The sequence below is a fragment of the Paramormyrops kingsleyae genome, chromosome 10, assembly GCF_048594095.1.
Source record: "Paramormyrops kingsleyae isolate MSU_618 chromosome 10, PKINGS_0.4, whole genome shotgun sequence".
Lineage (NCBI taxonomy): Eukaryota > Metazoa > Chordata > Actinopteri > Osteoglossiformes > Mormyridae > Paramormyrops > Paramormyrops kingsleyae.
In genome coordinates, this window is record NC_132806.1 from 28,444,784 (window position 1) to 28,471,122 (window position 26,339).

The 26,339-nt window shown below is 44.2% G+C and overlaps 3 protein-coding genes across 8 annotated transcripts; 2 read left to right on the forward strand and 1 right to left on the reverse strand.

Moving 5' to 3' along the window:
• Positions 1-185: 185 nt before the first annotated feature.
• gpr137 (G protein-coupled receptor 137) lies at positions 186-6,336 on the reverse strand. Of its 3 annotated transcripts, none has more exons than XM_072717638.1 (8): positions 6,047-6,336; positions 3,680-4,550; positions 2,964-3,013; positions 2,555-2,792; positions 1,548-1,697; positions 1,210-1,338; positions 1,012-1,127; positions 186-897 (listed from the first exon to the last, which is right to left on the reverse strand). In XM_072717638.1, exons 2-8 carry the CDS (start codon positions 4,031-4,033, stop codon positions 801-803), a joined length of 1,134 nt encoding a protein of 377 aa, XP_072573739.1. In that variant the 5' UTR covers positions 4,034-4,550; positions 6,047-6,336; the 3' UTR covers positions 186-800. The 3 variants fall into 3 exon arrangements, with proteins under 3 accessions (XP_072573739.1, XP_023653377.2, XP_023653378.2); XM_023797609.2 differs by lacking the exon at positions 6,047-6,336 and adding an exon at positions 5,117-5,243; XM_023797610.2 differs by lacking the exon at positions 6,047-6,336 and adding an exon at positions 4,881-5,088.
• A 4,607-nt stretch (positions 6,337-10,943) lies between these two features.
• On the forward strand, positions 10,944-21,188 carry pld7 (phospholipase D family, member 7). Of its 4 annotated transcripts, XM_023797514.2 has the most exons (13): positions 10,944-11,066; positions 11,211-11,285; positions 11,972-12,109; positions 12,490-13,545; positions 13,982-14,157; positions 14,667-14,844; positions 15,146-15,260; positions 17,146-17,273; positions 17,515-17,718; positions 18,067-18,206; positions 18,713-18,878; positions 19,523-19,622; positions 20,483-21,188. In XM_023797514.2, exons 2-13 carry the CDS (start codon positions 11,211-11,213, stop codon positions 20,680-20,682), a joined length of 2,676 nt encoding a protein of 891 aa, XP_023653282.2. In that variant the 5' UTR covers positions 10,944-11,066; the 3' UTR covers positions 20,683-21,188. The 4 variants fall into 4 exon arrangements, with proteins under 4 accessions (XP_023653282.2, XP_023653284.1, XP_023653283.1 ...); XM_023797516.2 differs by lacking the exon at positions 11,211-11,285 and having other exon boundaries at positions 10,947-11,066; XM_023797515.2 differs by lacking the exons at positions 10,944-11,066; positions 11,211-11,285 and adding an exon at positions 11,348-11,487.
• A 414-nt stretch (positions 21,189-21,602) lies between these two features.
• On the forward strand, positions 21,603-24,750 carry polr2g (RNA polymerase II subunit G). The gene is made up of 8 exons (XM_023797521.2): positions 21,603-21,736; positions 22,499-22,608; positions 22,707-22,866; positions 23,149-23,199; positions 23,396-23,461; positions 23,718-23,789; positions 24,196-24,229; positions 24,585-24,750. The coding sequence occupies exons 1-8, from the start codon at positions 21,725-21,727 to the stop codon at positions 24,596-24,598; spliced, it is 519 nt and encodes a 172-aa protein (XP_023653289.1). The 5' UTR covers positions 21,603-21,724; the 3' UTR covers positions 24,599-24,750.
• Positions 24,751-26,339: the final 1,589 nt, after the last annotated feature.

The following is a 26,339-nucleotide window of genomic DNA, read 5'->3' on the forward strand; positions in this document are numbered from 1 at the left end:
ATTTAATAAATCAGTATCGTCTTGTAAATTATACAGTGAATGTGGCTGTTAGATTGGTCACCACCCAGTCACATGACTGAGAACCTGGGACATAATTAGGAAGGTGAGGTGTATTGATCAAGATAAAATCTCAAGGTTTCACACTTGTTTAAATATATGTAGAAAATAAAAAATTGTATAAAGTGTATGAATTAAATCTCAAATGTTTTATTATGGAAATTTTATATACAAAATGAATTCCATAGTCATTCTATAAGCCCCACAGGGGATAATATTCCCTTCAAAAAGATGTTTATAATATAGATACATATTCTTCCCTAAATGTCTAGCACTTGCCTCACTAGCACCACCCGTGAGCACCACTCAGAGCATCAATGATCAATTGAGCTTGTGGGTATTCAGGCTGCCACCATTTTTGGGATCATGCAACTGGAGTGAATTGTCATGTTGACAGTTTGGGCCCCCAACTACACACTAAGCTAAGCAGGAACTTCTGATAGTGTCAAAGTCTACTTTTAAAAGGCTAATCCCAGCATGACCATGCGTGAAGAAAAGCTGATGTATCCGGTGGATTTTTTTTCCTCCATTCTGGGGTAAGGATGCATTTTGCTACCCAGTATCATGTCATTTTAGGGCTCCTGTACAGGCCAGTGGACCACAAGGTTATTCTGAAATGCAAATGTACTCTTCGTTCGGAGGAAAGGAGTGTGGAGGTGAGAGAGCCAAGACAGGCGACAGGTCAGGATACAGATGAGGGCTAATTGGCCGGAAGGGGTGCCAAACTGCATCTTCACGAGTGGTCAGCTCTGCGGAGTGGAGTACAAGGTATGATGCTGATTGGTCTGGTGCAGGTTCTTGGCGAAGAGGAGGGGCGCCGTCTCGCTGCGGCCAAACCAGCTGCCAAGAAAGGCGTGACAGATTAGCCTGCGGTAGAAGCAGGCGCTTCGGATGTTCGACCGCGAAAGCAGCCGGTCAGACATGCCAGGGAAACGCGAAGCCAGGCAGAGTCACCTGTTTTGCGGATGTGCGCTGTGGAGCCAGGGGGTGCCTGGGTCACCCTCGATTCCCCGAGGGTCGTCAAAGAAGTAGGAGCGGGAGCCTCGATTGACTGGGGTGGTGACGTGGCCCTGTGGGGGGGGGGGGTTATGGTTAGACAGGCATCATATACAGGGCCGATCTGCTGACAGAGGCGTGGTCTGCAGCACTGACCGTCTCCTGAGGGACCTGGCGGACCCTGAAGATGAGAATGAGCAGACTGGTGGGCAACAACTCCCACACGACGAGGATCACCCCAAACACCAGGTAGCCTGCGTCTCCCAGGTCGTTGTGCAGGTCAGCCTGATGGGACAGACATGTGGAAGGTTTGGCCACAACCTCTATTCAGACACTGACAGTAGGTTACAGCTGTAGGTCTGGGCAATACAGGGTATCTGCCCGTTTCCCTCTCCCAAGATCTTTAGTCATTTAAATACAGCACATTTTGGCAAGCTCAAATATATAATATTCCTCAATTGTATAATTCATTGACTTCACATGCTGTTGCATACCTGGTCAGAGATGTTGTACCAATTGTAGTCAAAAGCCTCAACCTGATGGTCCCTGGACAATACGAGCACAGCCAGGTTGTAGCACGCCCTACTGGAGAACAGCAGTATTACGCCGGCGCCAAGCACTGCAGTTCGGCACACGGTAATACCCTGAGAAGAAGGGAGGGGAGTCGGCACATTAAACACAATTCACTGATCCTCTTCTGCAAAACCCAAAAATCTCTGTCATCCTGGTGGCAAAGTGAATTACTTACATGTATAACAACAGTTTAAAGAATTTCTGAAAACGAGTTTCAGCTGAAAGACCTTTTTTGTGACAATTATTAGCATGTTAAAGTATAGATTTCAATCGTCTCCATAAAAAGCATGCTATTGTTCCCTACTTTGCCACACATTTCTGTAATACTCAGCCTCGGCACAATGTTAGCACACGTAACTGAATGGTTCCAACTAAGGCTGCGTGATATCAAATCACGGTTATATGGCACATGGACAGTAATCACCAGGGCTTTAGGTGACGAGCGTAAACACTTATCCGCATGCCACCTTTCATGAGAGGCATATTGTGACACCCAGAAATTTGAAATCTGTATGAATTCGGCGTATCATTATGTTTAATAAACATATTGGGGAAAAAAAAAACACCAGAAGACCATAGAAGCCTTGTACTCGTTTATCCACAATATCTCCCTTTTCAAACGATGTTGTGGCTACTGAGCTGTCCCTTTCTTCACCGCCACCTCACTGTTTATTGCTTCCATCATATATCAAAACAGTAGCATGTGGCGTGGTCCACTAACCGAATTCAATAAACATAAGGATATGCCAAATTTATACAGATTACTAAATTGTGGGCTTCACAATATGTCACTCATTAATATTTTAGATATTTATAATGGGGGCTTTTGGGAAACATATCCTTAAATAGGACCCTCTTAGCCAACAAGTAATAAATAACCTTACAATAATGGCTGCCAGTATTTGTTCTTTCGGCTTGAGGACCTCACCTTGCTGTGCAGGTACGGGCTGGTAGAGGGCGCCATGCGCGTCAGCTGAAGCAGGAGCACCGCCATGGAGACGGCCTCCAGGATGAAGAGCAGGTCGTTGACCAGCACGCGGAGCAACACCAGCCTCCAGGCTCCGCCTCCCGCCGTACCACCATTGCGCTCACCCAGACTGGCGCATGCCACGTTGACACACAGGAAGAGCAGGCTCATGCCTCCGTAGGCCCAACGCACCGCGCGTCTGGGAGAAAGAGCAGGGTCACAGTGATTGGACGAAGGGCTATGGCCCCACCCCATGCAAAATGCATGCTTTCCTGTACAGCATTTAAAAAAAAAACTGTACGGAAGTGATGTCACTTTCAGACATTTTGTGTGCATGTGGGTTGGTAAGCACATCTAAACAAACACTTACAGTCCTCTGCTTGGCTCAGAGCTAAATTTCTCCTTTACTTTCAGCAAAACCTGCAGAGAGAAGAAGTTAAGAAACTCAAGTGTTTCCTACCCCTTTTTTAAACTCAGCTTCCATAAACTCAATTTTGTATAAATAAGGTCAGTGTTTTCACCACATTCTTTTCCGGGAAGGAAAAGTGGTGGTGAAAATGGTTTCTAGGTTCCACCTAATTATCTGAAATGTTCATCTACAGATGGAAATTCACTGATCCCCATATCAGGTGAAAACGGTATAGGCCCAGATAATCAGACATATACTTTCCCAAAGTAATTTTGGCCTTATGTTGCCCAAAACCCTCCAAATACATTCACATTATTTGTTGCTTTCCTCCACCGAACACCACACAAGCCTGGGCAAGTCGTTCTCATGGGACCTAACCACACTGAGGTCGATCTTCATTTTCTGTTCCACATCATGTGCAATCAACTATTTCATGAAAGACACTGAACATGCATTTCAAAGCTGAATTGAAATTTAAAAATAAAAAATAAACAGGGAGGAGATTAATATTACAGCAACATAATGTACGAAACCACATTCAGAGAAGCATCACCTGAAATAAAAACCGGTGGAACCAGCCACAAATCTAATGCGTAGCTCTGCAATATCTAGGAAGGACCAGGCCCCACAGCCGGGGAATCACCCTGAGAAATGGCCCAGGACCCAGAGATCCTCACCTGGGTGAAGTATAGGTTGATGAGACTGAGGGTGAAGAACTGCAGGCAGACGGGACAGCAGTAGAGCAGCCAGTAGGCTGGCTTGGACAGGTGGTTGGCAGCCACAGCGTTGTGGAAGTAGAAGGAGAACAGGGTGGTGCGGAGGGCGGCCCAGAACAGACACAGGAAGAGGAAGACGCTCTGGTAACTCCAGCGCTTGTGTCGGTAGAGAAGCAGGAGCCATAGCTGGATGTAGACCACCAGAAACAGGCAGCCATACAGGCAGGTGTAGAGAACAGTGACCCCTAGCTGCACAGAGGGAGCCACTGCAGGGCGGAGGGGCGAAGGAGTCGGCATGGGACCGCTGGTGGTCATAGCACCGCTGGTCACCTGGACATCTACTGAGGTGGTTCACAAGAATGAGGTTCGCAAGTGACGGTGTGTCACAAGCGCTAATGACAAATTCCTCTTCCCCTTACTTGGTAAATCTATTTTAAATGGCCGGTTCTTACTTCCCAGTTTATTCTCAGAAGTTCTGCAGAAGATCTAAGATGGCAGCAAAGCCTGGCAGCTTTTTAATGCCATCAGTGAGCCGCTGTGCTCCTGCCACGTTTTTTTTTCCAGGTCACTTAAAATGCTGGGATGTAAAAAGCTGGAATGGTGTCCTATATTTCTCTGCCTGTTATAACACTGTGAGAGTTCTGACGTGGCCTGTCGTTTTGTGTGAATCCGTACAAAAGGCCTGCATTGTGGCATTAATACAGTCAGTTAGTTAATTAGATAGTCAGTTAATCCGCAGGGAGGAAAAACAGCCTTCAGCCTTCCCGCGGGGAATGTCGTCAAACTTGGTACTTCTTAGAAGTTCACTCTCGATCCTTACGGCGTTTTCTACCTAGATGAAAAAAGTAAACAGTATAATATATCATTATAAACCTGCAAAGAAAATGTACCGTGAATAGAGTAGCTACGACGTCACCGATAGCATCGTAGCTAATAATCTAGATCAAAAGTGAAACTTCTAAGCGAACAGCGAAACAAAAACTATGAAAAACACTTCAGCAAACCGTAGAGATTGTAATACATCTACTTCATGTTGCAGAAAAACAGAATCAAGAAAAGGGACGCAATCATGGACCAGGATGATACACTTTCGAAATGGAAGAAATCCTACCACCATCTAACAAGACACAGCGAGATAACAGACTATAAAAAAGTTACTTACACTGAGAAACAGTCATGCCGAGTTAAAATAAAATAAAATTAAATTAAATATGGACACAAAAGCCGATCTAACTAGCGAAGTGGCTAACACTAGCTAACAACCAAAACCAGGACGCAGGCGCCGAGATTCCAGCTTCAGGACAACAATGGTAGTTTATTACCAGTGTCTCTCCGTCCTAATTCCTTCCCCAACCAAGAACCAAACCTATGGACATCCGCATCGCTCACGAAACTCACTGGGTACGTCCCGGCATGTCAGAGAGCGCTGGGTCCGGTGCGTCCGATCCGGGTCCGAGGCGACGGCAAACGGCTTTGTATCACGGACGCCCCGCGGCCAGTGTTTTGACAGGTCGCGCGGTACTGCGCACGCGCACTGCGCAATATGTTTTCGGGGGATAAACATGCTACGGTGGGACATGTGAGGGGCGGATTATAACTTTACAGAGAAGAGATAGACACAATCCGTCTTTATCACCCACAGTGACTCTTTATTGTCTAACCAAAGCTAAAAAAGGACACTAGCTGATATACTGTAGGCCAACTGCGTCGCTATCAAAAGGGTTACTTCCCACTGACTGTAAACTTTATGTATTATTAAGCGTGTGTGCGCGTTATTCTATATATTGTAAAAACAAGGAAAATAAAAGAATTATATTTCTACAAATAATTGATGATAAATTTCAGGCTCACTGTCTACATTTTTAAATGTGCTAGATATTTTGTTAATTTTTATCTTTTTAGCTGTTGTAATTCAAGCATTGTCTGCCCAACATAATTCATTACAACGGCAAAGCCAACACTTTTCATATTAAAAGGTTGAAATATTTTCTGAGAACCCGTGATATTATAACTTACTTAGAAACCACTCGCCATAGATCAAACAGACAGTCGCTCGATTTACCGTCAGCGCATTCATAGTGAAACCACAAACATCACTGTCCAGCCACTGTCAAATTACCTATTAACCCAAGAGCCTAAGAATAATACAACCTTACGACAATCCATATTTTTAAATCCATCCAATCGAAGCTGACACTAAATAACAACTCTAAGAAATGAATCAATGCTGAAGTGAAGCTAGATATGATCAGACCTTTCATTACAGTTTTTAGGAACAAGAAAATTATCGTTATACAAGTCACAAAAATAAACACATTTTATGATTACCTAAAGATGAAATGTGTTCACTCTGGCAATCAGAATCTGAGTTGAAATTTGATACAATTGTCAACGTAGACCTTGAAGATGGCTCATTTGTTTCAAAATATCACAATGCAGGTCACGCTTGTGTTCCATATCCACCTACTTGAAACATAACAGGGAAATTAAATCAAGCAAAATGTGAAATAAACATTTTCAGCGCTATTTGATGTACATAATATTCAGATAGAAAGTCTTGCGGAAGGGCATTCCAGGGAGCGCACAAGCAAGTAGTGTCTTTGAGAAAAGTTGTCTGTGGTTATGACCTAATTCTCCTATTGCAGCAAGCCGGGTTTGACAGTGAAGCACCAAGTGGGAGGGGGGGTGTGAAACGGACCAGCCTTTGCACTTCACACACGAGTTCACGCACCAGACTGTTAAAGATAAGCAAACAAGTCCAACAAGACTTAACTTAGTGCAGAAACACAGGCATCAAAATGTCTGCAAATAGCGGTGTGTCTAGGTAAGTCTGGAATCTGCAGTCTTCCTGTTTACCCTTGTTATTGTGTTTTGGCTGTGCCTACCTCACCTCTGTGAATAGATCTCTGAGTCACTGCTGGCTTTTCCCATCAATCCTCCTACGGGCATTCAGGCCTTTTGGCTCTTAAATAAAGTACAGTTTGTCATTCTGTCATGCAAATGACAGCACGGCACAAAAATAAGAACGCAGTGTGTGTGAGTGCCATCCTTCCGCCCGGATTCTTTCAGTTCTGCAAAGATAAATACAAGTGGATCAGTTTTTGTTTACCTTCCATTGTAGCGCCACTGCACTCTTGTCGCTCAGTTGTTGCCATTTTGGCAACTGATCCGAACAAGAATCTTGAACAGTAAGTAGAATTTCATTTAATTATACTATTTAGTTACCATATTTAGTTACTGAGCAGATGGTCTGGGCAGAGTGGATACTCCTGTTGTGCCTACAAAAACAAAATAACTAAAAAATAGTTTTAGTTATGTTCTCAAAATACCATATAAATGTACAATGGCCTGATTCTCACTGTTGTAAAGCAAGGAGAGGACAGTTGCAGTTTCAAAACCTAGAAGACAGAGGGCACTCTACTCAATTAAGAACATCCATTTCTTAGAATCCAGTAAAGACATGCCAGAAGAACATAAAAGAAATAGATTCATTGCATATTTGTCAAACCAAAATGTTCATTTGAAAAGGACACTTGGCACTTTCATTGATCTATTTTTCAGGACAAGTTCCAATGTAGGTAGTTTTGATAAAACAAGATTCTACCTTGTAATGTTTCCTTGAATCCCACGTTTAGGGTTAAGGGTCAGCTCTAGGCATCTATGATATGGATGTGTTTAAACATACTGTTAAATATTAATTTGAATGTCTGCACATCAGCCCCAGAACGTTTGGTACTTTCCCAGCTGTTACGTGAAAAACTCATTGAAGTTTATTGAATCTTGCTCCTCTAGTCACACATTCATATCGAGAGTGAGAAAGCCAGGTACCGCAGATAACACAGAGATGCCCTGTTGGAATTTTGTTAGCTAACTGCAGCTCTTTGTTTCCCGTTTCCCCTTACAGAGTCATAGCAAAAGCCACTGACCAAAAGACTCTGTACGGCCACAAATGCTGGTTTCTAGTCTGCATCCCAACACCAAAACAAACAGCACACCCATGTAAATAAATGATATATGAATGCATGCAGAAATAAGGGTTAGGTGACCTGAATTGGGGGGGTAAACCACAATCATCTGATTCAACCTTGCATGAAAGACAGAAACTCATCAAATAAGAATATAATCTAATCAATATACACATCTAGGCAGGTGTTTCCTGATATTTTATAACAACACCTTAAGAATTACACTGTTGTGCTGCTAGTAATGATGACTATTTAGATCCATACTTGGATCCATTGCATACTTAGAACTGTAAAGCTGTTTTGATAATTTGATAGTGTGAGACTCTGGATGAGACAGCAAACTGAACCACAAGATGGGAGGGTGAAATGGGCACTTTATTTGGGTTTTGGGTTTAACAAGCAAATCTCACACCAGTTTCAGCTTCAGCACACATAAGGCTGTATGGAAATAGGAGTCATTAGATCTACAAATAGGTGCAGGTTGGAGCATCAAGGTCTTGAGAAACCAAGGTTCATCACCTGGAACCATCCCCCCTAGAATATGCACCTCTCCCTATGTCAATAAAAGATGTGTCAGTGTTTACGGTCCACAAAATACCTTACTGTGTAAAAGTTCACATGTCAGTTAAAAGGAATAGAAAGACTGCTATCTCCTTAAAGTTTGTATGGCTGAGAGTCTATCACCTCTTTGTTGCCGCGCTTCTGTTGTGCTGAATGAGATTGGTCTTCTAGCTTCGGAAGATGCAGATCATACTCCTGCCTTGTCGTTGAGGCCTTCAATGCCTTGGTCAATCAGCTCATGCACATGCAGCCACCTCCTGGTGGAAAAAGGCCAGTTTCAATCTTTTTCAAGGACACTGAGGGTGGAAAATCAAATGTCATATGTCATTATTGGATGTGTGCTAAGGCCAATCCAAGCACAACAAATGGCTTCGCCCTTTCTCCTGCTAATTCTTCTCTGCTGAAAATCAGAACTTTTGCTTTACTTGCTCCTTTAAGGACCATCTCTCCAGCTGTGGGAGTTCCTGTAATTTTCAGCTGATCAGACCATGACCGTTAGCTGGCTATTTCTTCTGCATGGTTTGTCTTGAATCTCTGTTGCTGTGTTATTTTGCCACACCCAAGATTAAAATTTGGCTAATGGTGTGAGGTATTCCTGGCCAAACCTCTCCCCCTTCTCTGTCAGATCCGCAAAACTGTTTGGATATTATGCAACACTGACTTTTGCAATTAGTGTGCGTGTTTTCCTGTTTAAATTGCAGCAGTACTTGTAGATTTCACATTTCGCCTCTGCACACTGCACTTCAGCTGTGGTCTGCCTGGATTTGAATTCATTTTCTTACAGGGCATTTGAAATTTAATGGCCCATAAGCTTGTTAGATGAAGAGCAGGATTTGTCCAAAAAATCTTAAACATACTATCAAACAGACGGCATCCCTTTCTTTGTACGTGATACATCCTGATTCTGCTTTGTCAAGAATGCTTCCACATGGGCAGAATGTATATTTGTACTTTATGTAGATGTACTTCCTGTGTTTGATGCTGATATTGTACCCAGACATTTTATCAGAACCAGAATCCTTCTATTTTCAAAGCATGGAAAGTACAAAGAATTTGTTTTGGTGCATGAGGGACACAATTAAACACATAACATAATCCTATGAGTACTGCTTTCATACTGTCCAAATAGTTGGTACATTTCACAGATCTCTTGCACATTACACTTCTATTGCACAGCACAGTACCTCTTACCTATCACTTACGTATAGATTATGTACAGCTGAACATTTCATATATTTTTTATTTTATATTGTTATTTTTCTATATTTTTTTATTCTCTTATCATGCACAGCTGCTCGGAGTGACCAGGGTCACATTCCACTACATGTTGTATGTGTACGTGACGAATAAACCTCTTGAATCCTGAATCTTGAAAGACATAAATACAAAAGTCAGTTAACAGAATTAAAAATTAAAAATACAAATGGAAATGTGTGAAAAATAAATAAATAGATATGTAAATAATGGTGAGAGGGAGCTTTGGGGTCTGTGCAAAATAGCTTTTGAAATATGAATAAATATGAAACAATCCCATTAGTGCCAGTGTGCTCCTCATGGTTTCTTATAGTTACACAGTCAGGATCACAGCAATCGACTGACGTCATTGGTTCCTGATTGGTGCTCCTGTTAGCAGGATCAAGCATGGGAGAGTTCTGGAAAACATTCAAGAAACTGCAATTAGAACAATTCAATAAAAATCCAGCAATAGCAAAGACCCATGTTTTTCTTGTTGTTTTCTACATCTTTGAACATTTTAAACACATTAAAGACTATTGGTCAAAACGACCCACAACATCATCACTGTATACAGGGAAGTCTACAGAGACATTACAAAACACATCAGACTGTCCAAATCATTAAATGTTACTGAGAAACCGTGAGATTAGTAATGCTGACAAGTTAAAAACCACAGTGGGTCATATTGACCTACAGCTTAATAAGAAACCTAAATTGGGATCTAATTCTGGTCCCGGAAACTCTATGCTGGCCTTTCTTCCTTGCGATTGAACTTTTCCAGAACCGCTTATTCGCAGCGCAAAAGGCAAAGATACATGCGAGACTACAATCACATAGGAAACACACGTAATACAAGAAGAACACACGTGCACGCGCACACACGCTCGCACGCACGCGCACGCACACACGATACAGTATCCTGGAGGTGTGAAGCAACAGTGCTACCCACTGAGCCACGCAGTAACTGAACATTTCTCATTTGAATCTTATTTGATCAATTTCTGTTCTGATTTCAGTCAAACTATATTATTTACAATATATACATTATATGTGTAAATATTTAACTATTTTTGGTTTTGAAATTGCTACACATTTATGAACAAATAAAAATGTTTCATTTGAGAGGAGTAAATATTAAATAGTTTTTTTTAATTAATTAGCACAAATGTAGGCTTACTCTGAAATTGTTTTATATGAAACTGTCTCTTTTAGGATTTTTATAGATGTGACATTTGTGTCAGTGTTCCCTAATGGCACCGTAAAATCAAATTAATTAAGAAGCAGGTTGGAACAAAAGTCGGCGTGACCCATTTGGGCCCTCCGAATCAGAACTGGGGGGACTGGTACCTGGTGAAATAATTGCTCCATTTTTCATTCCTGATTCCTGTATGTTATACAGTAGACGTATACCTATACTTCACATACCCAGCTCAAAGTGCGTGACGTATGCATAGTCACCCCCCCCTACCGCGAAACCGCCAATTGTCGCTCGGAAGACCGAAAGGCGCCAGGTTCAATTGTCCGTATTTTATTTTTGCTTTGTTTCTTTGTATAGTTTGCATTTCAAACATCAACAATATAAAACGGTAAGATACAGGGGAAGTTTTCTGCCACGCGCAATGAATTGCATATTGCGACCTTAAAACTTCTTGTTTTCTTAAAGTTGTTTTCCCGCACGTTTTCGATTTATATATAGCGCCTTTCCAAATAGCTAAGGGTCTCTCCCGCAGATGGGTCGCAGACGGTCGCTGCAGACGGAGACGCCGCGCAGGTCCGCCCGCCTGATGAGCGCCGCGGCGGCGGAGGTGCGTACGGTGATCGCTGGGTCTCCCCGAAGCGTGAGCGCTTTTTTCCGCCCTGCTTTTTTCCATTGGGTTTTCGCGGCCACGTAGCAGAGAGAGAGGGGGTAGGTTAGCGGCTGCAGGGCTGTGCTTATTACTCACTACCAGGCGGCGCAGGGCTTCCGTTCATTGTTGCGTTTATTCTTGCACTCCGCCTAAATCGATGGTGAGTTTTTAATGCTTTCAAATAAACCATAATGCACTTGAGGTGAAATGCAAAAAACGCGGATGCATCAAGCCTTGCTGTATTTTTTTTAAGTTTCCAGTATGTTCTCGTGAGAACAAGGTACGATCATTTTGTACATAAGGAGTCGGATAATAGGCTTTTACGGAGCTTACTGCCCCTCTTTAGCTTAGCTACCTAAGTTATCTAAGCAGGAAAAACGGTGATGACATAGAAATAGCATTGAGACGGTGCCTTTTATGTAATATTTGAAAACCTCTTGTGCAGGAAGTGGCACAGGAAGGGAGCGTTAGTAGTCTGTTTTTTGGCTGCCTGAAACTAAGTTTATTTAGCTAAAACACACCGGACTCGTTTTTGATTATTGCAATAGCCGGCGAAGTGCGATTCTCGCGTCCCTCCTAGGCTGTCCCGCAGCGGGCATCCATCCTGCGGCACCCAGCGGAGCATGTCCGTGTGTTTATTTCAGGAGAACTCAGAGAGGGTGGGAGGAGAGCAGCTCCGACACGGGATTAGAGCTGCGGAGTCCGGAGCCTATGATCCCATCCCAGAGACTGCTGACGAGACCGGTGCTAGGGCGCCGATGGACTCCCGCCTGGGCACAATAGTAAGATCTTCCGTGTCTTTTCGTAGCTCATTATAGTAGCATGATAACCGGGGCGTTTCCACTTAATGTTGTGTATCTACATGCTGCATCTCCCTGCTGAAAAAGACAGCATACATCAGCATGATTTCCATACTGGTCTATGCTGGTTAGTGCTGATCTACCTGCACGTGAAGCTGGTCGACCAGTAATATTTCATTACTGATGCTGCTCCACCAGCACCAAAACACAACATATGCTGGTATAACCAGTATGCATTATACTGGTCATGCTGTGTTTTTCTTTCAGCAAGGCTGCTTTGGTAGGAGGTATGGTTGCATCCCAGACAGTCTGCATAATAATACAGTTTGTGTTTTTTTTTTCTTATCTCTGTTTAATTTCAGAGTTCTGACTGTAGTGTAGTCTTGAACAGGCTGAAGTTGGAAGATGACCAGAGCGATGGGGAGAATGAGAGAAAAGAGGATGGAGAAAAGGAGGAGCTTCGGAGATCTGCGAAGTCTTCCACCTCAAGGATCCCCACCTTCCAAAGCTCGACGTCACGGCGTCGTACCACCGGCCAACCAGCTGACGCATCTAGCCAGGTTTTAGCCAGGGGAGATGTCTTCAGCCTGCCGGTCCATCCCCGGGGGAAAGGAAGTGGTGGGGGGGAGTCCATTAAAGGAAAGGGGGCAGGCAGCAAGGACGCAGCTCTTGCCTTCCCCTTGACGCGTCACCCCATTGGTGACCCAGTGATCTCCAATCCTAGTAGCCAGAGAATAGGTGAATTACTGCCTCATTCTGGTCATGAAGAACCGTTTAGCAGTCCCCTTGAAGCACCCCTCCCTAGCCACAAAGCAAACGTCTCCACCGGTCGCAAGTCTCCAACCCTCCCCAGCAGCAGCGGCAGCCACTTCCAGCAGCCTGGGCCGCCTGTCCTCACCCCCCGTCCGGCCTTAAGGGCAGAATTGGCCTCCAGAGATCCAGAACTGCCAACTGACCAGCATCAGGAGCTCTCAGGTCAGATGGAAGCCAAGGTCGGGGGTTTGCCCTCTGACCAAAATGAAGTAGAAGAGCTGGAAGAGTCCCAGGTTCAAGCAGAGATCGTGTCTGACTCTGGTGAAGAGTTGCGAGAGGAGGAGCAATCCGTGGATGAAGATGGAGGTCAGGGTGAAATCAAGTGCAGGCCTAATTTTAGGCCGGGTTTCTCAAAAAAAGAAGCTGAATCTTGTGAGGATTCTCAGGTCATGGGGAACCGTGCTGAGAACGTGCCAGTTAAAGGAAAGGGGCTCGGTGCCAGGCTGCAGGGCACTGGGGAAGGAGTGCAGCTTCCCAAATCCAGAGGAGATGCGGGCACTACGGAAGGCACAAAGAAAAAACAAGCGTCGCCAAGGAGCACCGTGGAAGCGTCGGCTGTCCGGCCCCCAGGCTCGGGGGGAGCCAAATCCCGGCCGTCGTCCAGGGTGAGGCGCATGAACGGCCACTTAAGATGGCCACTCCACATCTCTGCTTGGTTTTCACGGTTTATATCTACTTCTGCTGGCTTCTGTGTTTCATTGTTTTCACCGTTTTCCTATGAATGATTGCTTTATTACATTCTTTTTAGAATATGTTCTGAGGTTTTTCTCATGGTGTTCTTAGACCAGTCTTGTCTTGTCTTGTCTTGTGTTCTGCTCTTAAATACTAAGCACCTTCAGTTTACGCTTTAAGAACAGTCTGGAAAAGGCCATTTCTTTTGCTTTTGTTAATGAATACTCAAGTTTTGCCTGTCTACCAGTTTTAAAGGCAGACTTTGAGCTTATTCGTAATCGGTGCATTTTTGTGAACTTGCAGCAAAATGTGATGTCGTACATGTTTGTATAATTGCTGATGTCCCTTTACTGACACCCCCCCCCCCAGAAATGTGGTCCCTGCCTCTGCTTGACCCTGCCAATGCTCCTTCTACTGTGTGGATTTTCTCTTCACATCTGGCGCTACGGAACCCCAGCTTCTGTGGCCCAGCTGCTGGTACAGGTGCAACTGGAATGTCTGAATATGCTGCAGGGGTCAAGACCGCCCTGCAACAGCGACTGCAGGTTAGCAAGACCTCGGGGTGTGAGCATATAACCAACCGGTGCGTCCTGTCTGTTCGGTTAGGGTCAGAATCGTTGTTAGGCAGGTGAGAGTCGCAAACATGAGACGTTTCGCCAGTACAATCAGTTTGTATGTCAAAATGTTTGTAGGCATGTTTACTGATCCAGAGTCAGATTTGAAGAAAGAGAGAAAAGGGTTAAGGTGGAATGAACTGAGGAAAAACTTAGACAAACTTATCAATCTCTCTCTCCTGTCCCTTCGGTTCTCACCATCCTTCCATCCATCCCAGGGGGAAAATCCGTTCAATTCTAAATTCTGCTATTAAATTCTGAAATTAAACGTATGACCCTTAGACAGGCACTGGGATCTGTCACGACGGTTACAGAAATGAAATGGCGAAACGTTCCATCGTCGGTTGCAGTTCCCTGCAGCGGAACGTGCCCTTTGCACAGCCTTGTTTCTCAGGCGTCTCACCGGTTCCGTCTCCCCGGTCCTGCCCCCCCACTCGCAGCTTCTCCCTGGTGGAGAGTATCCCCGAGGGCATGGAGCTGGGCACCCCGGTGCTGCCCCCTATCTCTCAGGCCTGGTTGGATCTGCTGAGCGGGGCCAACGAGACAGTCAGCATCGCAGCCTTCTACTTCACCCTCAGGGCCTCCGACGTGGGGATGGAGGAGCCCAGTGCTCACCAGGTGGGTGTCCCTTCTGCCTCCACGTGCTGGTGGCTCTCGTGTTTGTGTGCAGGGGCTGTTTAGGGAAGTGTTTTTTAACCCAGTCCTGACAGTCCACATTTTTGTGCCTTCCCTTCTGCCTGCCAGCCGGTCCACGTTTTTACAAAAGACATGGACTGCAGTGGAGTGGGGGGGTCCCCAGGGTGGAGGGTGGTGGGGGGGGGGTCCCCAAGGCCCAGTTTGAGAAACACTGGACTAGAAGATGTGTGCCTCTGTGGTTTATTGAGCGATGTTTGGTATTCGTGTGTCCGCGCACCTCTAGGGGGAGGAGGTCTTTCAGAAGCTCGTACAACTGCAGTCGAGGGGTGTTAAACTCCAGATTGCCGTCAATAGCCCGCAGGCCAATCCTCAGGACACAGACGACTTTGCCAGATCAGGTACCAGCACTGGATTGGGGGGGGGGTCTTTGGTCATTTATTATGTCAGTTCATTCAACTGTTAAAATGATTTTGTATTAGTTTGCTTTAAAGAGCAGTGTAATCATTATGAGTTAATAGACATAAGCCATTACAAATGGACCCTTCATTCTCTGTCGGCCTCTCACTCTCTCTGTCTGTCGGCCTCTCTCTCTCTCTCTCTCTCTGTCTGTCGGCCTCTCTCTCTCTCTCTCTCTCTCTGTCTGTCGGCCTCTCTCTCTCTGTCTGTCGGCCTCTCTCTCTCTCTCTCTGTCTGTCGGCCTCTCTCTCTCTCTCTCTGTCTGTCGGCCTCTCTCTCTCTCTCTCTGTCTGTCGGCCTCTCTCTCTCTCTCTCTGTCTGTCGGCCTCTCTCTCTCTCTCTCTCTCTGTCGGCCTCTCTCTCTCTCTCTCTGTCTGTCGGCCTCTCTCTCTCTCTCTGTCTGTCGGCCGGCCTCTCTCTCTCTCTCTGTCTGTCGGCCTCTCTCTCTCTCTCTGTCTGTCGGCCTCTCTCTCTCTCTCTGTCTGTCGGCCTCTCTCTCTCTGTCTGTCGGCCTCTCTCTCTGTCTGTCGGCCTCTCTCTCTCTCTCTGTCTGTCGGCCTCTCTCTCTCTCTCTCTCTCTCTCTCTCTGTCTGTCGGCCTCTCTCTCTCTGTCTGTCGGCCTCTCTCTCTGTCTGTCGGCCTCTCTCTCTGTCTGTCGGCCTCTCTCTCTGTCTGTCGGCCTCTCTCTCTCTCTCTCTCTCTCTCTGTCTGTCGGCCTCTCTCTCTCTCTCTCTCTGTCTGTCGGCCTCTCTCTCTCTCTCTCTCTCTCTCTCTGTCTGTCGGCCTCTCTCTCTCTCTCTCTCTCTCTCTCTGTCTGTCGGCCTCTCTCTCTCTCTCTCTCTCTCTCTCTCTCTGTCTGTCGGCCTCTCTGTCTGTCGGCCTCTCTGTCTGTCGGCCTCTCTGTCTGTCGGCCTCTCTGTCTGTCGGCCTCTCTGTCTGTCGGCCTCTCTGTCTGTCGGCCTCTCTCTCTCTGTCTGTCGGCCTCTCTGTCTGTCGGCCTCTCTGTCTGTCTGTCTGTCGGCCTCTCTCTCTCTCTCTCTCTCTCTCTCTCTCTCTCTGTCTGTCGGCCTCTCTCTCTGTCTGTCTGTCGGCCTCTCTCTCTCTCTCTCTCTCTCTCTCTCTCTCTGTCTGTCGGCCTCTCTCTCTCTCTCTCTCTGTCTGTCGGCCTCTCTCTCTCTCTCTCTCTCTCTCTGTCGGCCTCTCTCTCTCTCTCTCTCTGTCTGTCGGCCTCTCTCTCTCTCTCTCTCTCTCTCTCTCTGTCTGTCGGCCTCTCTCTCTCTCTCTCTCTCTCTCTCTCTGTCTGTCGGCCTCTCTCTCTCTCTCTCTCTCTGTCTGTCGGCCTCTCTCTCTCTCTCTCTCTGTCTGTCGGCCTCTCTCTCTCTCTCTGTCTGTCGGCCTCTCTCTCTCTCTCTCTCTCTCTGTCTGTCGGCCTCTCTCTCTCTGTCTGTCGGCCTCTCTCTCTCTCTCTCTCTGTCTGTCGGCCTCTCTCTGTCTGTCGGCCTCTCTCTCTCTCTCTCTCTCTCTCTCTCTGTCTGTCGGCCTCTCTCTCTCTCTCTCTCTGTCTGTCGGCCTCTCTCTCTCTCTCTCTCTGTCTGTCGGCCTCTCTCTCTCTCTCTCTCTCTCTCTCTGTCTGTCGGCCTCTCTCTCTCTGTCTGTCGGCCTCTCTCTCTCTCTCTGTCTGTCGGCCTCTCTCTCTCTCTCTGTCTGTCGGCCTCTCTCTCTCTGTCTGTCGGCCTCTCTCTCTCTCTCTCTCTGTCTGTCGGCCTCTCTCTCTCTCTCTCTCTCTCTCTCTCTGTCTGTATGTATATCTGTGTTTTTGCATTTCAGGTGCAGAAGTGCATGCTGTGGACCTGCATTCTGCCACCGGTGGCATCGTCCACACCAAGCTGTGGGCTGTGGATGGAAAGCACTTGTACGTGGGCAGTGCCAACATGGACTGGCGTTCCCTCACACAGGTATGGAGGGTAGTGCCTTCAGCTAGCGCCTGTTCTGTTGTTGTCGTGTTTCTGTGTACTTTGAGCATGCTGTCAAACGCCTAAGGGCTCTGAAAGAGATGCCGTGTGTGCAGCGTTGCCTTTCTGTGTCTTTGTTTTTATCCATTTGTCTTTTGGACATTCACAGCAGCCCCTCCCCCTCCCGAGCTTGTATGGATTAACTGTTCGTGTGTCGGTTGCACGTTTTTGCATCCCCCTGCAGGTCAAAGAGCTTGCGGCCGTGGTACAGAACTGCAGCTGTCTCGCGGAGGATGCGTCCCGCTTGTTTGGGGTCTACTGGTACATCGGTGCACACGGAGGAGCCCCTTTGCCTCCTTACTGGCCCTCCCAGTACTCTGCCCTCACGAGCGCGCAGCGCCCCCTGCTGGTCAAGCTGAACGGCGTCCCCGCCCATGTGTACCTCTCTGTGAGTGCTGTTCACTGGAATTTATCAGCCGGTTACTGGGTAAAACATATATGCACAGAGCAGTCATTACCATGTCTGTAGGAATTAATTATGAAATTAATTATTATATTCCATGATCATACCCGGGGATTATCAGCTTTTTGGAGAGCTCTTAGGGTCCTAACATTGCCCACTGGATCCCGAAATGTTACTATTTTTGAGACACTGAGTGAATGTTTGGACTGTTCCTCTGTTTAAGTTCATAACTTATCAGAATTTGACAGATGTGCTTGTTTTTGGATTTGCTAGTGAGCGGTTTCTTCTCGATCTGCCCTGCTATAAAGTGTCAGCTTGTCTCTTCATCTCCAGAGTGCCCCCCCACCTCTTGCAGCCTACGGGCGCACGGACGACCTCTCTGCCATCCTGTCAGTCATCGCCGACGCTCAGGAATTCGTCTACATCTCCGTTATGGATTACCTTCCCTTTACAGAATTCACGCAGCCTGCAAGGTCAGTCTGCGAACGGCTGCAGAGATTAATGGCTATTGTGGTATGTGGGAGTGGCAAGAAATTATATATAAACTCCAGTAACTGATTTCAACACAACTGTTATTGACGTCCTCATCGCCAGAAATGTGGTCTTCATATTCATGACTTTGTTCAGCCAAGACGACCATATTTGACTAGGAAAGGGACCCACAAACTAGGAATGAGGTTTATAATATGTCGCACTGTTGTCGGATAAATCCTGCCGTTAAACCTGTAGCGGTTGGTGCTGGGGTTATGACGAAGATATTCTATGTTGCAACAATATCTAAGTGCCATTTAAAGCAGTTCAACGTTCTTCAGTAAAGTATCTTTGCTATATGTTTGTGTTTGTCGCCCTCAGCCACGGTTACCTTTGATGAAACATTTCCTTTCTGGTTTTGACAGCCATTGATGTTGATGATTGTATCTGTGCTCGAGTTCCACACACAGACACATTGTCACCGTCTCCATGCACGCCGTCCCTGCAGATTCTGGCCGGCCATAGACTCGGCCTTGCGAGACGTCGCCTGCAGCAGAAGGGTGCAGGTCAGGCTGCTGGTGAGCTGTTGGTCCCACTCCCACGGCGATATGTTCGTCTTCCTGGAGTCCCTGGCCGTCCTGCACCAGCATCCGCTGGGCTGCCCCATCCAAGTGGTACGGCGTTAGCTTAGCATTTCTATGGGTGCAGCACCTTGACAACTGCCCCCGTGTGTGGGGGGATTTTAGGAAGGTGCAGGAACGTGACCTTGCAGGGAGATGGTCAAAGCTTTGGGGAACGTTTTTGGGTACCTTGGTTTCAAACGGGAGACAATTTAACATGCAGACCTGGGTGTATTGTGGCTTCTTCAGTATAATTATGTCCATTAGTGCCCAAATCTGACACGATACTAATGTATCACTAGAACACTGGAGAAAAAATACAATGCGATTCCCCAATTTCTGAAATGTTTGTAGGCTGCAAATTGGCAGAGTGATTTAACCAGTTGCTTCAGGAACCGCACATAAAGTTAAATTTGACAGTAAAATTGAACGCCCCCTCGATGTCAGGACTTTCAGTTTATTTCCCGATATTTCCTTGCATAAAATCGTATTTGAGGTGGCTTTATGCGCCTAAGGGCACCAGATTATGCTGTTCCCATTCTCCCCTGGACCTAAAAAATGTGTAGCTACGTTCTTTGCCAAATGAGGCAGTGTTCTATATGTAGAGAGTGCAAACTGTAACCAGTGAGCTTAGATTTTTGCACGTTTGTTCGAATGGATTCACCTGCAGCCTGTTGTATTGTTATTTTTTTGAGCAGAAAGTGATCGAGGTCCCTTCCACTCCTGCGCAGTCCCTCATCCCCTTCGCCAGAGTCAACCACGCCAAGTACATGGTGACAGACAGAGTCGCTTACATTGGTATGGGGGCTTTATTTTTATAGTCACTCATTGCATCCAGTACATCAGTGGTATATATGGTTTTACTGCATGTCGTAGGTTGTTTTTCTGTGTTTGCTACTGAAATGTACACATCCAAATTCTTTTGGTTTTTGTAGTTCAGTTAAAAAGGGGCTCCCTTCGAAACACGATGAGATGGTCTGTTTCACTGCTTGATCAATACACCAGATAGACTTTGCTGTTTGTGTGCTTTATTTTTTGGCTTCATTTCCTTGGTTTGAATTGTATTGGGGTTTGTCAAAATTCCCATAGAATGTTGCCGGTAGTTACGTTTGAAGTCTGTCTTTTCATGTTACTTTTGCAATATAAGTAGGTAAACGTTGAAGATAATCCAGGATATTTCCATTAAATCCAATGAAAACCAGAGATTGTCACCTGGAGACTGTATTACAAAGTGAGATTTGTTGGTTAGCTAGATAATCTCACTTTAAATTGACTTTATCCTCATTCACGTACATTTAGCCCACTGACTTAAATCCTTTTTTTCTGGGTTTTCTCCTGCGGTCCATGAACATGCAGTGAAGCTAATTGAGATCTCTGAATGTGTGTGTGTGTGTGTGTGTGTGTGTGTGTGTGTGTGTGTGTGTGTGTGTGTGTTCGTTCGTGTTCACAATACTGACCAGGATAAGTGGTTGGAATATGGATGGAAAGAGATGCTCAGATGGTCTTTTTTTTTTTTATGGAAAGAAGTAGCACGTTCTTCGCAGTGCATGTGGTCATTTAATTTGGATAATGTGTCCTGATCTTGCACTGGAGTTTTTGGCATAATTGCCTTGACCTTATTTGTGTTTTTCATTCAGCTTCTTCCCCTCTCTCCTCAGGAACCTCCAATTGGTCAGAGAATTACTTCTCGCATACCGCTGGTGTGGGCTTGGTGGTGAATCAGACTGGTTTCCAGGCGGGTCCCAGTCAGCAGACTGTGCCAAGCCAGCTTGAGGAGGTTTTTATGAGAGACTGGACATACAGCTCTTCTCATCCTCTCTCACATGAGCATGTAAAACGCTGCGGTAAACACACATAATTGTAGATGTCTTTGCTCTCTCACAGCTTGTGCTGGCAGTTCTGTACCTAACTGTATATGTTGATAGTTCAGAGAGTGTCTCTGATTTATATATATATATATAATGCCAAAAAACATTTTATTCCATTGCTTGTTTTTACAGAAGCAACTTTGTCTTTATCCATTTATACTGCTGTATATATTTTTCTAGAGTGGATCTGGTTTAAATACCTTGCTCAGGTGTATGTCAACAGGGATTAAAATTGGACTTAAACTTATGAATTGTGTCCATAAGCACCACACTTCCTGCTGCCCAATGTGTATTTTGCATAGTTGCTGTCGAATGAAATAGCATTTTTTTTTTTTGCAGTGCTTGTGCGGAACATTTTATTATTTTATTTTTTTAAAGCTCTTTATGTGCGTCAAACAATCACACATGATGTGCAGGATTACCCTCACTATAAGGTTCTGTGGAAATTAATGTCAGGCTTTGTCATGTTTAAAGATTAAACAACTTTTAAAACATTGTTGCTCTGTCATCTCTTCATAGATTTTTCATGGGTTATATGTAATAAAGGATTTGGTATATTGTGAGTTGTGAGGGTGTAGTTAAGGTTACAGCTAACTTTAAATGTCAACATCCGCTACTTCTCAGCATCTTCATATATGGTTTTATGGAAGTGGGTTCTAAATTTCTCTCTTCACACCACTGTGCCCTTCAAATGCTTTGCAGAAGGCTTGGGACTTATGCGATTATTGATAAGAATAACGCGTTAGATTGCCTGTGTATGCACATGGTAGTTTCATTTCGAGTATTTAGTGTATTTCTAGCGTGCATTTGTTTGATCTGTACACATATGCGACCCCTAGCGTGCATATACTGTATTTATCCTTCATACGCGCCGCCTACAGTTTATAGGTTTATTGCGTGCACACTTGCGCCCCCTAACCTGCACCGGAAGTTAGGCAGTGGCGGAAAACTGAAAAAGGTCCTTGCGGCGTAAACAGCGAAAATTACGGATGCATCTAAACGGCGGGACAAAATAGTAATCAAAAAATAAACATGTTTTATCACGTACGTATTTTTAGATGGGATATTGTTCGGTTTGTGACGATACGCTATTTTTAAGGATTAACCTACTGTTAGCGGTTGCCAGAGTTTCAGAAAATATGGTGAGGTAGGACGTTCAGAGAGTATGGTGAAAGTGGTGTTTATTTCTCCTGATAAATATTCATTTACGTGCTGTGATACAGAATTTCGTGTGCGTGAGAGTCAGGATATTATCCTTGTGGGTCCACGTAATTCTGCCTGATTACAATATCCGTTAGCTGAGGCTACCTGGTTACACCATGCGGTTTGAATAGAGCAGATATTTTTAAATGCTAAGTTTCACAAACTTAAAAATACGTCAGGCAATTTTTGTTTCCTTTCGCATAAATTTTGGATTTTTTCGATATAAATTCCCCAGTGAAATATACGCTGGGAATGAGATTAGTAGCATGCTAACTGTGTTAGCGGAATAATGAATGAATTATAAATGGGATTGTTCCTGTTACTTCCGGTTTGGAATCGCGACGAAAACAAATGTAAATTCATATATTTTATTCGGTAATTAAATTAATACTTTTATCCAACATTCATTTTATACATTTTATCTGCAACAGAAGTTACTTTTAAAGTGAGTGAATTTCCTCAGTTTTAGGCTGGTTAACTTAATCTACAAGGGCCATGCTGCAGGACAGTGATAACTTCAATAAGGGTACCTTCGTTGAAAAACTTGATTTGTGGTTTGGTGTCATGGGCATTGTGGCCCTTTTCTCTCTGCCGGATTCCTAGATCTCCTTGGAACATGAGATCCTGTTGCACCCTCGCTACTTTGGCCCTAATCTGCTGAACACAGTGAAGCAGAAGCTGTTTACTGAGGTGGAGGGAACCTGTACGGGAAAGTGAGTGATTTCCTGGCCCCGATGGCGATCAGAGGTGGATTTGCCTGCTACAGGCACATTTGACAGTGCAGCATTTTGACCAGGCGTTTCTGCCTCAGGTATGGCTTCGTCATTGCTGTGACGACCATCGACAACATCGGGGCCGGAGTCATCCAGCCAGGAAGGGGCTTCGTTCTGTACCCGGTCAAGTACAAGGCTATTGTGTTCCGGCCCTTTAAAGGTGAAGTGGTGGACGCAGTGGTAACTCAGGTCAACAAGGTACATCTACAGTACCACTCATTCAGCTGTTTAACATTGTTTTCCTGTATACTGAGAAGCTGCATTAGCAAGTAGCAGTCAGTCACAGTGGAGTTTTAAAGTTATTTTGATTTATGGCAGGAATCTGTAAATATCATGTCACAGAAGGGGTCCTGCTGTCTTAAAGGGTGAAATTATTAAGATAGAAGCATCACTTAGACAATCAAAAATGACTGCATTCATTTTGATATCTCATTTCTCGTAAGGGGTAAATGTCCACTCCCTCATCCATATCTTCCTTAGGTTGGGCTGTTCACTGAAATCGGCCCTATGTCCTGTTTCATCTCCCGCCATGTAAGTTTTCATACCTTTATAAGTTTTATTATTATCATTTTAGTGTGAAACTAAATTTGGGATTGTTATGTAAGCTAGGTTCAAAATATGGCAATATGCACTAATACAAGTGTGGAGTCATTTTTATTGTAATGAAAGTGTGATTTGTATCCCATGATGATGCAGTATTACTATTTTTTGATACATCTCCTTACAGTCTATCCCTTCAGAGATGGAGTTTGACCCTAATTCCAATCCCCCTTGCTATAAAACTGTGGATGAGGTGAGTCTGTTCTTGCAAAGACCTGTATAGACTCATAGTCTTACATTAAGGTGGTTTTAGCTAAACAACAGCATAACATTGATCTGGTATGTAAAACTAACGGAAACACTTTCAGAAGACGAGACAGAAATATGATCAAGATTTCAGGCCTTTTCAGAACAGAAATCTGTTTCTGTTTGTAACCTGTGGTTAGTAGTTTGTATTTACGGTTCCCAGCCTAGTGAAGGACATTACAGTTGTCATTTTTGTCCCCCAGGACATTGTCATCCAGCAGGATGATGAAATTCGCTTGAAGATTGTGGGAACCAGAGTGGACAAGAATGATATTGTAAGTATCTGTGTGTGTCAGGTCTTCCCTTTGAGATGGAATTTTGATTATAATCTACCTTTCGGCTGAAGGGTGCCAAGACCAAACTGCTGCTGACGATAAATAATTTCATGGTGTTTGTAGCTGTTCTGTTCAGATTTCTATCATTTTTATTTCCGCATATAACTACCAATAACCCAAATGAAGCTAGATAGTTGATTAATAGCATATTTCTGACCGAGTGAGATTAGTGAGCTGGGTCAAATGAGGGTTTAGTGCAGGCATACAATTTAAGTTACGGTTGCTTTCCATTGTATCGGTGCTTCACCTTGAGTCTGTCTGCACAGACAATATCAGGATCGTCTGTTTAATTCCTTTCTGTACTGCATTGCTAATTTTTCCCCCCTCCTTCCTCCACACATCACAGTTTGCCATTGGCTCTCTCATGGATGATTACCTAGGTAAGGTGCCTGAATGTTTTCTGGGGGTGGCCATGTTCTGGGTGGTCAGTCAGGTGACCGCATTGCAGTTAATGCGTCCATCGAATTGTTGATATATGCTGGTATCAAGAATCCCACAGCCTGGTTGACTTCAACAGTTGTACAAAGTATAGTTAAAATGAGGTGAATAAGTGTCCAGTGCACACAATAAAATAGATTGTGTATGAAAATTATGATTATTTACAAACATAAAAAATAATAAGGTAGCAAATTTTTTATAAGACTGATATATAAGCTGATATTGTTAAAATAGGTTTATAAGTGGGAGATTGTCAAAAAACATCATCATTGTAATAGATGCATTCTCTGTCTACAGGACTGGTCAGCTGATTTTCCTCATGAAGTCACTTGGAGATTCATATATTTTTCTAAATATGTTTTCTAAGGTTGTGTGCTCAGAATTAGTGCATGAATTCTTTTGGAAGGGTTTGTATATGTTTAATGTTTTTTCCCGCCACAGTATCAATGATCTTTAGCAAGAATTTTGTCTTGTCGTTTTTTTTTTTTTTTTTTTTTTTTAAAAGAATGCACTCAATCTGAGACATTTAACATTTGCTCCACAATTTATTTATTTATATCCTTTATTTAACCAGGAGAAGCCCATTGAGATTAAAAATCTCTTTTGCAAGGGAGACCTGGCCAAGATAGGCAGCTAAGTTACATCACAACAGTATGCCAGTACATACATACAAAAACAAAATAAAAACAAATAAATAAAGAAAAAAACAATTCGAGGACCAATTTTTACAATGAAATCTCAGTTAAAACATTGACATGTGAGGGAATCCAACTCAAAACATCTCATTTTTGACTTAAAAACACTCAAAGGAATCAATTTACTAAGTTTTAAGTTGTTCTGCAGCAAATTCCATGTAAAGGGTGCAGAATAAACAAAGGCCCTTTTACCCAGCTCAGTTCTAACATGTGGGACAGAAAGCAAAACAACAGCCTGAGAACGGAGAGAATAATGACCAGTAATTTTTTTCAAAAGAAGTGAACATAAATAGGATGGAAGCATACCAAGAATAGCCTTATATATAAAGGTGTACCAATGACAGAGCCTCCGTGTGGCTAAAGCAGACCATCCTACACGAGAGTACAGCTCACAGTGGTGGCTGCGAGCTTTACAGTTGGTGATAAATCTCAACGAGGTATGATAGGCTGCATCGATCATATGAAGACATTGAGCAGATGAATGCATATATAAAATATCACCATAGTCCAGCACAGATAAAAAAGTGGATGCCACCAGCCGTTTTTTAACATTAAAAGAAAAGCACAGCTTATTTCGAAAATAAAAACCCAATTTTTGCCTCAACTTTCTCACTAGGCTGTGAACATGAGGCTTAAAGGACAGGCAATCATCAATAACAATACCAAGATACTTATAAACTGTAACAATCTGTATTTCCCGTCCATCAAGAGTAACAACTGAGGGAACATTCAGTGGTCTATTCCGAGGGTCCGTGAAAAGCATAAGTTTGGTTTTATCTGCGTTGAGCACAAGTTTCAACTGTAGCAAAGTGTTTTGAACCACAGTGAAAGCATTCTGTAAATGTTCAATGGCTTGCTTTAGAGAAGGTGCACAGCAGTAAATAACTGTGTCATCTGCATAAAAATGAAAGTTTGCATCAGACACATGCCGATCAAGGTTATTTATATAAATAGTAAATAAAAGAGGCCCTAACACAGAGCCTTGTGGCACCCCTTTAAAAATTGGTAAAATACTAGAGTGAACACCATCATGCTTAATACACTGGGTTCTGTCACTAAGATAGTTTGAGAACCAAGAGACAGTTTTCTCTGAGAACCCTGAATTAAGAAGCCTAATCTGTAAAACATCATGATCAACCGTATCAAAAGCTTTTGACAAATCAATAAAAAGTGATGCACAATGCTGCTTCTGATCACGAGCAACAAAGATGTCATTTATCACCTTCATTGCAGCTGTGATGGTACTATGTTTTTTTCTAAAACCTGACTGAACTGGGGATAAAATATCCTGTACATGCAGGAAGTCTGTCATCTGATTACTCACCAGGGCTTCAAGAGTTTTGGCCAAAACAGACAG

Bases quoted from the DNA above. Each gene is read 5' to 3' on its own strand.
- gpr137 (XM_072717638.1), bottom strand. From the start codon at position 4,033: ATGACCACCAGCGGTCCCATGCCGACTCCTTCGCCCCTCCGCCCTGCA. The intron at 3,014-3,679 runs GTGAGGATCTCT...TTCTCTCTGCAG, and splicing joins TCAACCTATACTTCACCCAG to GTTTTGCTGAAAGTAAAGGA. The intron at 1,698-2,554 runs GTGAGGTCCTCA...CCTTCTTCTCAG, and splicing joins GCCCGTACCTGCACAGCAAG to GGTATTACCGTGTGCCGAAC.
- polr2g (XM_023797521.2), top strand. The intron at 22,609-22,706 runs GTGAGTGATTTC...TTTCTGCCTCAG, and splicing joins GAGGGAACCTGTACGGGAAA to GTATGGCTTCGTCATTGCTG. The intron at 23,462-23,717 runs GTGAGTCTGTTC...TTTGTCCCCCAG, and splicing joins GCTATAAAACTGTGGATGAG to GACATTGTCATCCAGCAGGA.
- pld7 (XM_023797514.2), top strand. From the start codon at position 11,211: ATGGGTCGCAGACGGTCGCTGCAGACGGAGACGCCGCGCAGGTCCGCC. The intron at 13,546-13,981 runs GTGAGGCGCATG...CCCCCCCCCCAG, and splicing joins AATCCCGGCCGTCGTCCAGG to AAATGTGGTCCCTGCCTCTG. The intron at 19,623-20,482 runs GTATGGGGGCTT...CTCTCTCCTCAG, and splicing joins AGACAGAGTCGCTTACATTG to GAACCTCCAATTGGTCAGAG.